The sequence below is a fragment of the Salvia hispanica genome, chromosome 1 (assembly GCF_029641045.1).
Source record: "Salvia hispanica isolate PSC_SH4W2 chromosome 1, Shi_PSC_v1, whole genome shotgun sequence".
NCBI classification, from domain to species: Eukaryota; Viridiplantae; Streptophyta; class Magnoliopsida; order Lamiales; family Lamiaceae; genus Salvia; species Salvia hispanica.
The window spans coordinates 43387960-43404133 of record NC_142692.1 but is presented as its reverse complement, the minus strand read 5'-3'; the positions used below and the strand labels follow the sequence as shown (position 1 = coordinate 43404133).

Sequence of the window (16174 nt, the reverse complement as noted above, 5' to 3'; positions counted from 1 at the left end):
TGAGTGAATTGAGTTAGTGGAATGTGAGACCTACTTACTATTTATGGTAAAAATGAAGTGTGACTCTTAATTGAGGACGAACCGAAATGAAAAAGTGTGACTCTTAATCGGGGACGAAGGGAGTAGTATTATGTATTTTTCTTAATATAATATTTGTTTGTATTGGTATTGAATATAATAATTGTCACGACCACAACTCCCTAGTGCTAGTGAGCGTAGCTATTTCGCGACTAAACAATTCTCAGTAATCAAGGAACAACAATAAAAAGGATGGAATCACTTAAATCAATAGTATTAAAGGCATATGGGTACATAGTCAAAACGTGTTCAGAGTATCAAGACTAAGTTCATAGCTTTCTAGCACAAAATTCTAGATTTGCAGCGGAAGAGTCCAAGACAAAATAGCACGTATGAAGACATGCTACCTTGGGCTACCTATCTACTTATTTAAAAAGCTTGTCCCAACACCTTCGCCTGCTCGTCCACGTTCAACCTGCACATTTGAAAATAACATGCAAGGTTGAGTATTTGATATACTCAGTGGGCACATTGCCAAAAATGGTTCTATCTTTAATTGTCAATGCCACAGTTGAGTGATCACGGGGTTTTACTTAAAAGACCCGAGTCACTAAAATACTTTTCCTTGAGTAAAGATTTGATTGCGCAATCACATAACATAGATATACCATATCTGAAACTGATGTGAACCGGGAATGTGGCCACATTCCACGACGGTCACTGGACCGGCCAACTCCTTTGTTAGCTCACGGTCCCCTTATGTGTACACTAGTCCGAGTAGGGTTTGCGGCCCTACTGGGACCCGAATTCGATTTAACTTAAATTGGCATAGCCAAGCAGATAGGTAATTATAAAACAAAACATGGCATGACAACATACTTGAGCAAAGATTCACATTTTCATACTGAAATCACGTTTTGAAAGAAATGCCCACCTCAAAAGCTAAAGCTCCTTCCGTAATTTCCTTAACTTGGCCTTAGATGACGTTCGTAGACGCCCCTTTAGGAAATAACATAATACTTAATTAGATTCTGATAAATCAATTAAGCTTAAACGTGGATGCATCCTAAGTGCGTGCTCTTTTGTTCTTTTCCTTAAATTTTTCTAGAAAGGTTCTAGAATTCTTGAATATTAATTAAATCAGTAGATTTAATTAATTTAAACCAAATGCTTAACTAGAGGGTGTTACCTCCTATGCCATTTATTCAAGCACTAAAATAGACTCGAGGTCTATTCATCATTTCGTACCATAAATTATTCGAGCGCTAATACTAAAGTCCGGGAATTTAATTTACCATCGTAGAATTAATTGGCGGACCATTACTTAACCTCAATTATTTGATTGAGCAACATAGGTGGGCTCATGATTTAATTAAATTCCTAGTCCATACTTTAATTTGTTGGTGGCCCAAGACAATTAAAATAAAGAGGCCCAACAAAAGAAAAAGGAGAGGCCCAATTCCTTCTTTCTCTCAAACCATCGGCCTCTCTCTCAAAACTCTTCTCAAGAAAGGAAATCCCCAAATTGAGAAATGAAACTCGTGCCAGCAAGTTCCGCCGTCACCGCATGGCTGAGGCAGACGCTCTCGGTCGCCTTCCATCGACGTCACGGAGGAACTCTCCACCTCCCGTCGCACCACCGCCGGACAATCTCTCTATAAGCTAAGTTTTTCTGCCTTCTATTGTTTGGCTCAATTCGTGGGTTTATTTAGCAACCTATGTGAAATCGATTCTTGACTATTGGTGATGTTCCAGCTTTGATCTTGTGAGAGTTTGATTATTGAGTCCATTAATTGGGTTTGTGGCAGAAGCTTTATGTTGTGATTCTTGGCAGTAGAAAAGAGAAATGCTCAATCTTGTGGAAATTCCTATAGCAAGTCTAAGTTCTTGCATTTGATTACTGTGGTGAAAGCTTGGTTGTTGAGCATAAGTGTTGTTGTTCTATGCTTATCCTAAATCCGTTATTAGTTTACAGCCCAGGGGTTTTAGATACGTGCTTTAACATGCTTTGGGTTGAAATCCTACATGATTGATATGTAAAATTGACTGGGAAAAAGGGTTAGAGGTGGAATACCTCTTGAAGCTGCGGCTGCCTTGAGGAAATCAGCTCTTAAAACCTCAGTTTTCTTCCTCTCAAACTTGCTACTGCTTGTTCTTGGTTCTCACTAGAGTTGCTAAAATTTGAGATGTGTAGGAGGGTGTTTAAAGGTGGTGTGGAGGGGATTTTATAGGCTGGGCTTTGGCGTACTATGGGGGAATTAAATGGGGCTGATCTCTCTTGTCTTCATATCACAACATATCTCTCTTTTTCTGATCATGCAGCCCCTTTGTCTTAATGTAGTTTGTTGGCTAGTTTGGGTACTTGGTACTTGGTGAATAAATCCCATTGTTTGATTGTGGCTAGGTATAACAGGTGCTGCATTAGTGAAGGGCTTTGCAGGCTGGACTTGCCCCCTTTTTGGGTAAGTCCTTGGTCTTCATAGGAAAAGAAAGGTTGTTTCTTCCCCTCTATAAGTATTCCATTAATTACTCTTGTCCCATGGCCATTAAAACTTGTTTTTATCTTGCAGGTGAGAGAGGAATCTTAGCTCCCACCTAGCTGCACTTCGAGCGGGCCTGGATTTGATGTCTGAGCCGACGGGCTGCCCGAAACGGGCCCTAAATTGGGCCTGGAGAAAAGGCCCGAAATGCACTCCACAATTTATATTTTCCTTTCCTTGTTTTCTTTCTTTAAGGACTTTGATCCATGTAACCTATTCCATTAGTTGTTCATTTTGTTGCCTATGTAAACCATTCGAAACATTTTATTTTTCCGAAGTGTGTCTTTAGTCTGTTTTAACTTGCTCACTTACTTCTTTAGTTTTTACTTCGCAACTAAAAAGATTAAGTTTCATTAAAGGCTCGAGATCCACTAAAACTTCACGAAAAGAGAAGACGTTATATTTCTAGTTTCACATTAATATATCGAAAGCAAACTAATGGTGCGGGTATTACAATAATAATAATATTACTATTCGTGTTTTTTAATTGAAAAAGTGCTGCTGTGCCGGTCACAAGACGGCACCAAAACTAATGGTGTATCATTATTTTACTTTATATTAGGATTTTTTAGTAATAAAAAGAGTAGTATAATAATTTAATCATTATCCATGCATTTAAATGGAAGGGAAGTTGCGTTTTGAGAGGAATTGGCTGCGTTTAGTTCCACAACAGCTGCTACTGTGATTTTAAAATCACAACAGGGGATCCATTCCCGGTAATAACTACGTCAACAGACCAATCAAATCTATTAATCCAAGGGTTGACCGACCTACGGCTTAGGACCCACCAATTAATTCTTTTGAATTTTTTTATTTATAAAATTGTTTGATAGATTTATATGTAGATTATATGGATCGGGTTTATGCAATTAAAACGAATTACGAAAAATATAGCTTTTGAAAATTTTGAGCATGAAACCTTTTGGGTTCGGTTTACATTAAATGTCCTTCCTGGCCGCATCATGCGTATGCACACGCGGCATCGTTACATGCATCAGTGATGTACACGTTAAAATTCTTATAGCTCACCTATTTAAAAATTTGTAATCAAGATATTACGATGAGAATCGCTCTTAATTTAAATAATGCAACTCACGGCCACAGATATGTTTAGCCTAAATTTACCTTTTTAAAAAGCTAATTCAGAACTAAATTTTTTCTTAACCCTAGAAAAAATTATCATATGTGAATAATACTTCCTCCGTTCTATAGTAGTAGAATTATTTTTCCATTTGATACGTTCCATGATAATAGAGTCATTTTTCTTTTTTAGTAAAATGAAACATTTTTTCTCACTTACTTTATTATCTCTACATTTCTCTACCTTTTTCATTTCCTACTTAATTCTTCATTTATTTAACCCACTTAACACAAATTTTCTTAAATCGCGTGCCAAAAGAAATCGTCTCCACTACCGCAGAACGGAGTTCACAATGATTTTTATTATTGTTCGTGACTTTAGTCATGCATTCACAATTAAGAACGAGCTAGTACTTCACGTTCAAAAGAAACTAATCTTCACTTTTTATTTATAATTATATTAATATTTTAATTTTCATTTTAGATGTGTCCGAACCCACGTCAAGGATTGCCATTTTTATATTAAGAAAACACTGATAATGTGTCTTTATTGTGACACCTATATAAACATAACAAAGAATCCTCAATAGTGATTTTTGAAGAACTGTGATTAATGATTAAAATTCAACTAAACGATGGAAAATTAATTACAATTCACTTGTCCAAAGATTTGTCTCTTCCTCTGATGGATTCTCTAGGTGACAAAATCAGCAAGAACAGTTACTGAAATTAATAATGAAGTAAAACCAATTTGTACATTATATCGCACTCTCTATTATAAATAGAAACTCAACCTAGTCATTTTGTACCAAACACAAATATTATCCAATCAATTTTCATTTTTCAAAATGAATGCATCAGGTAATTACGGAAACAACGACTACCCGATGCATCCCGAAGACGGCGACGACCACATGATGGTGCATCCCGAGAACGAGCAGCGGAGGAAGGGCAAGGGGAGACAGAAGATCGAGATGGCGAAGATCGAGAACGACACCAATCTCCAAGTCACCTTCTCGAAGCGCCGTGCAGGCGTCTTCAAGAAGGCAAGCGAGCTGAGCATACTGTGCGGCGCCGAGTGCGCCCTCGTGGTCTTCTCCCCGGGCAACAAGCCCCACTCCTTCGGCCACCCCAGCGTCGAAGCCGTCACCAACAGGTTCTTCTGAAATACTCCCTCCATCCATGAATAGGAGTCCCGTTTTTTCCTTTTTGGTCCGTCCACGAATAGGAGTCCCGGTTCATAATTACCATAAATGGTAAAGAGACCCCACATTCTACTAACTTATTTCACTCACATATCATTTAAAACTAATATATACAAGTGGGACTCCTATTCCACTAACTTTCTTCCACCCACTTTTTCTAACATTTCTTAAAACCCGTGTCGGATAGAAATGAGACTTCTATTCGTGGACGGAGAGAGTAGTTAAAAAGAGCAAGGAAAATAATATTTCTTAATTCATCATATAATAACCTTTTGAAATAGTTAAAAAGCGCGAGAAAAATAATATTTCTTAATTCATCGTATAATAACATTCTGAAATAGTTAAAAAGCGCGAGGAAAATAATATTTCTTAATTCATCATATAATAACCTTTTGAAATAGTTAAAAAGCGCGAGGAAAATAATATTATTTCTTAATTCATCATACAATAACCTTCTGAAATAGTTAAAAAGTGCGAAGAAAATAATACTCCCTCCGTCCCAATAAATATGCAACATTTGGTTTTCGGCACAAGATTTTATGTAGTGGTGTTTTGTGAGTTAATGAAGAGAGAGTAAAGTAAGAGAGAAGAAAAGGTAGAGAGAGTGTTGTTTTCATTTTAGAAAACGTTTCATTTTTATTGAGACAATTTAAAAAGGAAAACGTTTCTTTTCTAATAGGACAGAAGGAGAGTATTTCTTAATTCATCATATAATAACCTTCTGAAACAGTTAAAAAGGCGCTGAGGAAAATAAGACTTCCTCCATCCCTCATTAAGAGTCACACTTTTCCATTTCGGTTCATCTCCAATTAAGAGTCACACTTCATTTTTACCATAAATAGTAAGTAGGTCCCACATTCCACTAACTCAATTCACTCACATTTTATTATAAAACCAATATAAAAAAATGGGTCCCACGTTCCACTAACTTTTTGAACCAACTTTCCTTTACATTTCTTAAAACCCGTGCCCGGTCAAAGAGCGACTCCTAATAGGGGACGGAGGGTGTATTTCTTAATTAATCATATGATCTGTCAGTTCAAAGTGGACTTCTGTGTCAGGTTCCTCCAAGCTAATGGCGGCGGTGGAGGGGCTCCGGCGCCAGTGAACGCAGCGGAAAGGATGATCATGGTCCACAGCGAGGCGGCCACGGCCCAGCGCAACCAGGAGCTGGTTGCGCTGGAGACGCGGGTGGAGCAGGCGAAGCAGAGGAGGAGGGAGCTGGACGGCATGGTTCCTCCGCTGCAGATGGAGAATCTCAACTACGAGCAGCTCGAGCAGCTGAGGAACTCGGTGTTGATGTACAAGCATGGGGTCGGAGCCAAGTTCGGTGGCACCACGTCATCCTCGGTGGGCCCCGGTGGTTATGGCTACGGGCAGCCGGGGTTAGGATACACGGTGCAGTATCCGGCAATGGGGGATAATAATGGTATGGCTGGCTACAGTTACGGAGATCCCTCCGATGTTGTCCCGTATGACCCTGCCACCGGCAGCTCTAACGCTAATTACGGAGGATTTCCCGGCAACCACCACCACTACCACCACCCTGGGTATTAGTTGCATCATTGCTACCAGCTTCACTACACCACAGTTTACAGATCTATAGTGTAGTAGTTTATTAAAGTACCTATTTTATGTTGTTGAATTATGAAGTATCCACAAATTTTTGAATAAAGTTATTTGTTTGCTTTGTGTTCTTTATTGTCATTAGGCTATGTAAATTAGCCTTGGTTAATATAAGCTCTTTACTTACGTGCAAATTATACGAAAATATGCTGAATTTATCACTCGCCAATTAGTCATTTTTTTGGTTTAACTCATTAAAATTATAAATGAAAACAACATCTCCAATGATTCCTTTAAAAGGGATGTAATCAAATGCAAACTCTATTCTATGATCTGGACCGTTAAAAAATGTCAACAGAGTTGTGTTAACATTTTTTGTTGCTGTTATTTTGTCATCTGTTGATATTTTCTAACAGTCCAAATTATAGAATGGAGTTCGTACAATATTTAGAGTTTGCATTTTATCACTATCCTATCCCTTTACTCTTTCAACGCACAACACAAAACCGAAACAAAACCGTCGAATATTCCATGTCTAATCACCAAACTTTTATAAGTAAGTAGTTGAGAACTTTTATAAGTAAGTAGTTGAGAATATTTTTTTTCATACTATTTGGTTTAATACTCCCTCCGTCCAAAAAAAAATATGACATATTTATTATTTTTGGCTGTCCACAAAAAATAGAGCACATTCATTTATGGAAAGTTTTCAACAAAATAATAACCTTACACATCATTTTATTTACCACTTATGCTATTAGAACTAAAACTTCTCTCTTATACTAACACTACTTCTCTCTTATTTTTTTCCCTTCTCTTTTACTTTACCAATTTTACATTAAAATCTATGCCATATAGCAATTGTTCTATTTTTTATGGACGGAGTGAGTAAAAAATATCAAGAACCTGATTTTTTGGGGAATGAAATATGATTTAAGGGCCTATGTATAGGTTGGGCCCATATTTAGTTTCATTAATCCATATAGCAGCCCATCTCTATAAGCCATATACTATACGGCTATACCACTTCTCATTCTCATTCTAATTCTAATTTTTAAATTGAACTATTAATCTATTGATTCAAATTATTCAATGGGAAACTTCAAGTTTTGCTTTATTTTTGTTTAGTTCATGACAACCCTATGGTGACACCAATTTAAATATTAATTATGTCTTTTAAGTTTGCTTTCTTATAATGTGAAGAGTAATCATGATGTAATGAGCTTCTTAACTAGTTACATTGATTAATATATGTCTCATTTTCACTCACTATATTAAATGGAGTACATTAGAATGTGCATATGAGAATCATTATTAATAAACGTAAATCATTTATTATTCTCTCCGTCCCACTTTAGGAGTCTCATTTTATTTTTGTGTGATTGCAAACACGAAAAATCGTAAGGAGCAGCCTCTACTTGTGGAGGAGCACTGCATACATCTATGCTCATCACGGTTGGTTTCTATAGACTATAGCTATCTGTTTGATTACACAATTTGTCAAGTTGCAGTGGTAAAGGATGCACAATTATTTGATTTCCATGTAAAGCTTTTTATTGGTTTGGAAATAGGAGAAAAGTTAAATGGTACTAATTCACATGACCTCTGTCTCACCGATAAGCGAACCATTTTTCTTTTTGGGATGTTTTACTCAAAATGACACATTTCTAAAACTATAAACATCACTCTCTACTTTTTTTATCTTTCTCTTACTTTATTCTGTCTACTTAACTCACAAAATAACAATACATAAAATTTCGTGTCGGAATCGAAATGTACCACTTATAGAGGAACGAATTGAGTATTACATTCGGTGAGTGAATAGTCCATTTATTTTTACTTTTTGGTGCCTTCAAAAATTTTATGGTAGGACATTAATTTGGCCAATAATATTCTACCGTAAAAGCTATTTAATCATAATAAATTGTCACGCACTATTTATAATTCTCACACCTACTCCATTCGTCCGCAAATAAAAGTCTCATTTCTTTCTGGCACGAATTTTAATAAACATTAGGAAAAATGAATGAGATCAAGTTAGTGGAACATGAGTCCACTTATATGCATTAGTTTTAAATGATATATGAGTGTATTAAGTTGGTGGAATGCCAGACCTTTTTACCGGGACGAAACCAGAAATTTAAATAAGTTGGTGCTGATATTGAACCACAAATGCAACGAGCCACATATTTTTGATTTGTGAGTTTAGACTAATCATGTCGCCCAAACATGAGCGACTAGTCTTCTCTAGTTGTATAAGCGTTATGAAGTGACGCGTCCAACAATTTAAGAATTTAAACAAAATATTAATAGTATATTTTGATATTACTATAAATATGATATGAGATAGCTTAAGAGTTTACAAAATAAGCAGTTAACATAGTAATTTATATAGACATGATAATTGACTATAAATACAAAAAAATAATAAATATATTATTATACACATAAATAACGGGATGTGATCAAATGCAAACCATTAATCTGATACAAACCCCAAACTCCAATCCTAGCCATTATTTTCTACAGATTTGTGGTTAAGATTGCGTAGATATTTGATGTCAACAAAACTATGTAATTTGGCAACAGAGGGTATTTTTGGGTATTTTTGTGAGATTATTTTTGAACGATTTATGCTTCCTGATTTCTTTCCCACCTTCCAAAACTGAAAATATTGAGATCTTAACACATAATTACGTCAAAACTTATACGCCGGTGAATTGAAGAATTTAGTTTATGACTTTACCATCACCTCCGCCTGAATCTCATAGTATGGAGGTTTCCATCACTGATAAAGGTAATGACTTCGCCGGACGTGATTTTGATTTTTCATTTCCAGATTCTTGTTTTCTATATGTTCAAGATTCCACAATCGTGATTCAAAATTTCCATACGTTGAAGATTGACACATTCGTGATTCGTGATTTCAATATGTTGAAGATTTTTCATTTTCAGATCGCGTTTGTTGAAACTGAGTTGAAGATTTTTCTGTTGAACCTGTGTTGAAACTGCGTTGAAGATTTTTCTGTTGAACTTGTGTTGAAATTATTGGAATTTTTGTTGATATGTCGTATACTGATCCTATATTGAAATTTATAAGCTACGGTTGAATCCGCGTTGCTATCTTCGTCCCTGTAATTATGAACCGAGATTCTATTTGCAAGACGGACCATAATGAGAAATAAGATTCCTAGTCATGGACGGAGAGAGTATTACTCCCCCGGTCCGCCATTAGGAGTGTTATTCCTTGGCGGCACGAGTTTTAAGAAATGTTAAAAAAAGTGGGTAAAAAGAGTTAGTGGAATAAGAGTCTCACTTGTATATATTAGTTTAAAATGAAATGTGAGTAGAATGAGTTAGGTGAAGGTGAGACCTTATTACCATTTATAGTAAAAATGAACTTGGACTCTTATTCGCGGACGGACTAAAATGAAAAAACGGGACTCCCATTCGCGGACGGAGGGAGTATTTTTCAAAGAAAATAGAATTATGATATAAATGAATCGTGAGGGAAATATACTAGCTGGAGTAATATTTATAGATGAATGTGTGATTTAAAAATAGAAAAAAGACCGTAAAGACTATATGCCATGACTCTTATATCCTTATTTTGTCTCTTATTTACTTTCTTTTCATTTTAATTATTTATTAATATCATTTTCTCAAAATGAGTGTAGAAAATGAAATGACTTAACTACCTACACCCGTCTAAAATGTCGCCAACGCACCACAACAATTGGTGGAGAAGAGTATGTCCTCAGCAATGACTATATGACATGACATACGTTGCAACATAATTTTACACGTTGCGGTAGTGTAGCACGCATGTCGACGTGACAACGTCATATACTTATTTTCCTTGCGCGTGGTGCGTAGTGCGTGCGCATAAGCGTTACGTTGTCAATGCCCTTAAGGACATAAAAAAGAATTCAAAAACATGATGCACATAAAAGAGTGATGATAAAAAAGATCTTAAAAGATCTACAATGGGTACAAAGATAACCATCCTCCGTTCATTTCCAAACATTTTCTACGTTGGGAAATTTATTATTGAAATGAAGATGAGAGAGATTCTAGAGTGGGGAGAGAGATAACCATCTTCTAAACATTTCAAAACACTCCTTAGGCTTGTATGATGGTGCTGTATGCCCTGCCCCCTGCAAATATGCATTCCAACCATAAAAAATTGTTACTACTTCATTTAAAATTAAATATATAAAAAAGTTGCATCTTTATCTTGCCTTAACTGTAGCAAACATGAGGTAAGCCTCTTTGATCTTACTCTTGTATAGCTCTGTGTATCTGCGATTCATATAAAACACAAGGTTGAGCAATGAGATTTTTGCTTCAATCATCAGTTGCTATAGCAGAAAAATTCACCCTGCAACTTGACCATCAACGGTCCACGCCCTCCACTCATCATTCACGGACAAATTCAGTTGGCGTATCCATTTCAACGTGGCCATGTAAGGTACGCGCATGTCATGATCACCGCTGAAACAAAGAGGCGTATAGCTTCACTAACATTGTCAAAAAATATACGTGAGTATTAAGACACTGGATTTCACCTATACACCAAGGCTTGGAAGCCTCTATCACTCAGATTTTGATGATACTCGACAATGCTTTCTATGTCAAATTCGTAGATGAAGCTCCGGTTACATCTATTCCATTCACCTACCGTTCCCTGATAGATTGGTTAATGTTCAAGCAAAACAACATCTTAATAATGTGTTATACTAAAATTCAAAAAGTTGGGTCATGTTTTGTACCTCTCTGATGTGCAGAGCTTCTCTGACAGTTTCGTCGTTAGCCCACACGTTGGAGGCCAGATATGTGTGTTCCTGCAAAAGGCGACAACTTTGAGTTAGGTCGATGATGACATGAAGGCAATGTGACAGACAGAGTGGAGGAATACACGGCATGGTGGTTCATTTTGGCTGGAGACGGAGAGGAAGTCGATTGGATCATCTACTATAGACGGTAGGAACCTTCTAGAACCACTTTGATATGGTGTTGTGATTTCTTTGCACTTTGGCTCTAGAATATGATCACCACAGATAAGCTTGGTGCACTGCACTTGATTAAACGGCAAAGCAATCAGCATCGTCTAAAACATCAAAATCAATTGACATATGCAAAGAAAAGATCATTAGTGATGTATACCTGATTGATACTATACAGAGCAAATAAACATTCGAGGTTATTTGGATCTGGATTCTTATACTCTTCGTTGCAGCTGCTTCTTGCTCGCTGAAATCATTATTCAAGTCACGAAATTAAAGAATATTTAGGCAACAAGTTCACCAATAGAGATATAGTAATATATATAGTAGGCACTAGTTTAAATTTGCAAATAAACAATGAAAACACCTCAAATTGTTTGTCTGAAATGAGTGCCACTCTGTGAGCATAAGGTATCCGTTCATTGTTATCCTGGTCTTCATATGTCACTGGATTACCAACAATGTAGCCCCGTTTCCATTCCACAAAATAATTACTATCTACTTATATCTTATTCATATGATCATAGTATAGAAGTACTAATAAAACAAATTCAAGAATGAAATAATTAATATAGCAAGAACTCCCATTACTTCGAGAGACATTGTTGGCTCTAGTCCAGCTTCATTTCCTGCAAATTTTCAACTTAAATGATGAGGAAATATACAAACCATAAGCATATTTATGTGAGATGCAACTAACTACCTTTAGCTATTTCAAGTGCGAGCATGGGAGCCATCTTTCCCCCATAAGAGTCACCCGAAACATAGAGACGATTCTTGATAAACTCAGGATGAGCTAACAACCACTGTATTTGTTTTTCCAAACAATGACAACAAAAATAAGCAATCTTCCATAAATAAAACAGCTAAAGAAAGGGAGATGATGATAACCTTGCGAAGAAATGCGTAATTATGTTGGTTCGAATTAGTGTCGGAGGAAGGGTAGCTTCCTGCATTGTTGGAATATGAGAATCCAGCTCCAACAGGGTAATCTAGGAATATAATGCTGGCAACCTAACATCATCACCATCATCATTATGCAATGTGGATGAATTAAAGAATGGCAATCAAGAAAGGAGATTTCTGTGTCAGACCTTAGTCCAAGAATATGGGTTCAATACAAGAGAAGGTAAGCTTCCATCAAAGCTCTCAAAATCAAACGCCAGTGGACCTACAAATTAACATTAAATATTCTAATTTGCACCAAATCCAACTTCCCTCATCAACAAATCCTACTCATTTTCTCTGTATGTGTGAGAGAGAAGAGAAGAGAAGAGACCGATTTCATAAACGAGGCTGGAAAAGGCAGAGCAAGCGGGGCCACCGCTGAGCCAGATGAGCAAAGGGTCTCTAGCTGGGTCGTTTTCGGACTCGATGAAGTAGTAAAAGAGCTGAACTTCATCATCCTCTCCAACACCAATATACCTGAATCCCACAAAACAACATCTATTCTTTCCAATTAAACATAGAAAAAACAGAGAAAACAGAGTGAATTGAGAAATGGAGAGACCCTGTTTCGAGTTTGAAAGGCAGAGATCCGTCGTAGCCGGGAAGGGTCTCTACGATAGTTTGTGAAGTAGCAGACTTGATTCCAACAACGAAAGCAACAAACAGATGCACGAATGTCTTCATGCACAGTGACATTGCATTCCTGTTCTACTTTTTCTTATTTTGCTAAAATAGGAATCCTAATTAAATTTCTAATCCAATGAATACCGACGCTCAATCGGCTTGAGCACATGCATGTCACGTTCTGTCATGTTCATGTTTACGTTCTGATCACTCGGCCACACTATCCGAGGAGAGATCCCCTGCAGTATTAAAAAACACATGCTGTATTAAAAATACACGCAGGAGAGGAGATGGTGGGCCTTTTCTTTTCTTTCATGTATACTAGTAGTATTAATTTATTCAACACACTCTTACTATACTAGTACTATTAATTTAATCTTTACAGGAATCTTTTCAAAATTTGCCGATATTTTCGAAATGAGTTCGTATTTTAGTTTATTGATTTCATTGAAAATTATAATATATTTGTGTGTGTTAACAAAAAACAAAAATAATACAATAAAAAAAATACTACCTCGATCAATAAAAATAGATTAATTTTACCATTTTAAATCGTCCATCAGAATTAAAGCAATTCTAAATATGGAAAGTTTTTAAACAAATAGTACTCCCTCCGTCCCAAGGTATTAGACCAACTTTCCTTTTTGGGATGTCCCAACATATTAGACTTATTTCCTTTTTTAGCAAAAAGCATCTATCTTATTTTATTCTCCACCTATTTTTTTCTCTCTTCTCTCCCCTACTTTTTCCCTCTCTCATACTTTACTCTCTCCACTTTAACTATTTAAATATCAATTCCTTAAATCATGTGCCCAAAAGAAGTGAGTCTAATACTCCGGGACGGAGGGAGTAACTCTATATATCATTCTAAATATGGATCCCACAGTTTATTAACACTATTTCTACAATCTTAGTCTCTCAATTTCTCTTACTTTATTAATTGCGTATTAAAACTCTTGTCATTCACAACTTTGTCAAAATTTTTTAGAAATCCTAACCCTATAAGTATTTTAATTTGTAGATATAATTGAATTTAATTGAGTTATTGAGTGTTCAAATAAAAAATATTCCATAATGAAAATAAATAAGCTTGTATTCTATTTATCTTTAAAAAAGGAAGAGAAACTAAATAACTAATACAAAAATAATGATATTATTAAATATAAAAGAAAAAGAATGTTGAAATTTGACTTGTATATTTTTTAATACGAGATCATTTGAAAAAAATTAGATATTGAGCTCCTAGAGGCAAAGGGTCATTTGGTGCACACCCAAGGTTGGCCTTAGAATCTAACAAGCACCCTTTACTCACTTGTGCTTGTGGATTTTCTCTCATTCGATATTTTTCTTTTCTCTTACCCCCACCACTCTCTATTGACTTTTGCACCTCACACTCTTATCTTTTCACGCTCTCTTGGCTTTTTAGACTCACTTTCACTCTTAAGCCTTTTCTCACTCTCTCGTTCTTTTTCTCTACTAATTTAGTTTAAGCTCATCAAAGAGGAGACATTTCCATATACATTAAGAGGCTTATGTGAGAAATGAAAAGAAGAGGATGTAGTCAAATGACTTGATGAGTTACCCATTTGGTTTGTGTCAACACCACCATGTGGGTAGGTAGGCCTCAATCGAGCTCTATATGAGACTTCTTCTTAATTTGGCTTCTCAAACCCCTTAAAGCTAGCATGATTTCTCACCCTCTTAGAATGCCATTGTCCATGAGAATTTGGAGCTCGTTCCCCACGACTTCCCCTATCAAGTCCATCTTCATTGAACCTTGATTTATAGCTACTTCTATCATCACAATAGAGCTCAACTCTCCCTCATTGATTGCCCATCTCAAATCTACCATAGCCCCCTATTCTATCCCGATTTCTCCCCCTCCTTCAATTTCCCCATGCCACTCTTCAAAAAATTCCTCCGGGACCTCGATGGGTGCCACATTGCCCCTAGGAGTGGGAATACTCGACTTCCGTTCACCCCTCAAGGCGGTGATCTCCATTAACAAACTATTTTGGATGGCTTGGTTGCACTCTTTGAAACCCTTCACTTTCTTGAATTACGGTCTCTAGAGTTATTAGGTTGCTCTATTAGATTAAACCCCCTCCCGATGTGAGAAATCCATAGATTAGATGTTGAAACCAAAGTCCCCTTTAAATCTCTAACATCTAACTCCCAAAATATTGTTAATACCAATGACCTCACGTGAAACCTCAACTCTCCCGAGTTCTTTTGAATTAAAGTGCGAATTATCCATTTTTCAAGTCAATTATTTCGGCTCCCGAGTATTCTAATCAACTCTAACATGTATTCAAAAGGTAGCTAATCAACTGAATATAGAAGGCACAGGGATTAATCAAACAATTGCAAGAGCTAACAAGGAAAATCAATTGAATATCTTCACCAAAAATTCTACAAAAGATGTTTAACTCATAGACAAATAATTACAACAATTAAAGTACGAGACATGAAAGAAATTGATAAAACCCAAGGTTGAATCTTCAATCTTCAGTCTTCTCTTGCCTGGATTTGCAGAGCTCCGCTCCAATGGAAGATGGATGATTATGTGTGGAATATGGTATGGATGAATGTGTAAAGGGGGAGAGGATTGGAGGCTCTGAGATAAAGATTATGAATTAGGTTGGAGGTATTTATTTAGAGGTTGGAGAAAGGTTTATTTTCTGATAATTTTTGTGGCCTTCAAGAAATGGGAGAGATTTGGCTTCAAAATATAATAATTTCTTTTCTTCCGTGAATTTTTGCCTAAATTTTCGCCAACTTTCTCCACAGAACTCCGATTGAGACGTGCGAGATATCCACGCGAGGCTCTTTCTAAAACAAAGAGAATGGTATGCATTAAGCACTGAGTGGACTTCACATTTGCTGGAAAAATCGGCTTGAATTGGTGCTGCTGCACTTTGGCCTTTTTTCACCTTTTTCTATATTTTTCTATCATTTATCAACAAACATGTCAAAAATACCAAATGTATAAAATATGCAATTTAAGAACATAATTTGCATGATTGACGGTTAAAACAAGTCAAATCTAGTCCTTAAAATCATGCAAAATCCGTGTTAGTCAGTTTCTAATTTAGTTTTACTGATCTTGTTAATTTGTTTCTTAATATTCTCCTTCTTTTATTTTTCATTATTTTTAGTTGTTTTATGCCCAGTAAAACCAACAAAA

The 16174-nt window shown here is 36.3% G+C and overlaps 1 protein-coding gene and 1 long non-coding RNA gene across 2 annotated transcripts; one reads left to right on the top strand and one right to left on the bottom strand.

Moving 5' to 3' along the window:
• Nucleotides 1–1557: 1557 nt before the first annotated feature.
• LOC125223693 (uncharacterized) lies at nt 1558–2857 on the top strand. The gene is made up of 2 exons (XR_007176767.2): nt 1558–2511; nt 2589–2857. It is a non-coding gene; the product is annotated as an uncharacterized LOC125223693 (long non-coding RNA).
• A 7480-nt stretch (nt 2858–10337) lies between these two features.
• Nucleotides 10338–13059, bottom strand: LOC125197929 (serine carboxypeptidase-like 14). Its single transcript, XM_089061885.1, has 13 exons — nt 12926–13059; nt 12695–12840; nt 12510–12586; nt 12307–12429; nt 12119–12221; nt 11783–11913; nt 11576–11662; nt 11328–11483; nt 11182–11253; nt 10978–11096; nt 10790–10903; nt 10657–10711; nt 10338–10623 (listed from the first exon to the last, which is right to left on the bottom strand). Exons 1-13 carry the CDS (start codon nt 13057–13059, stop codon nt 10483–10485), a joined length of 1458 nt encoding a protein of 485 aa, XP_088918011.1. The 3' UTR covers nt 10338–10482.
• Between the last annotated feature and the right edge of the window lie 3115 nt (nt 13060–16174).

Bases quoted from the DNA above. Each gene is read 5' to 3' on its own strand.
- LOC125197929 (XM_089061885.1), bottom strand. From the start codon at position 13,059: ATGTCACTGTGCATGAAGACATTCGTGCATCTGTTTGTTGCTTTCGTT. The intron at 12,430-12,509 runs GTCTGACACAGA...TGATGATGTTAG, and splicing joins ACCCATATTCTTGGACTAAG to GTTGCCAGCATTATATTCCT. The intron at 10,712-10,789 runs GTGAATTTTTCT...TATGAATCGCAG, and splicing joins GTTGATGGTCAAGTTGCAGG to ATACACAGAGCTATACAAGA.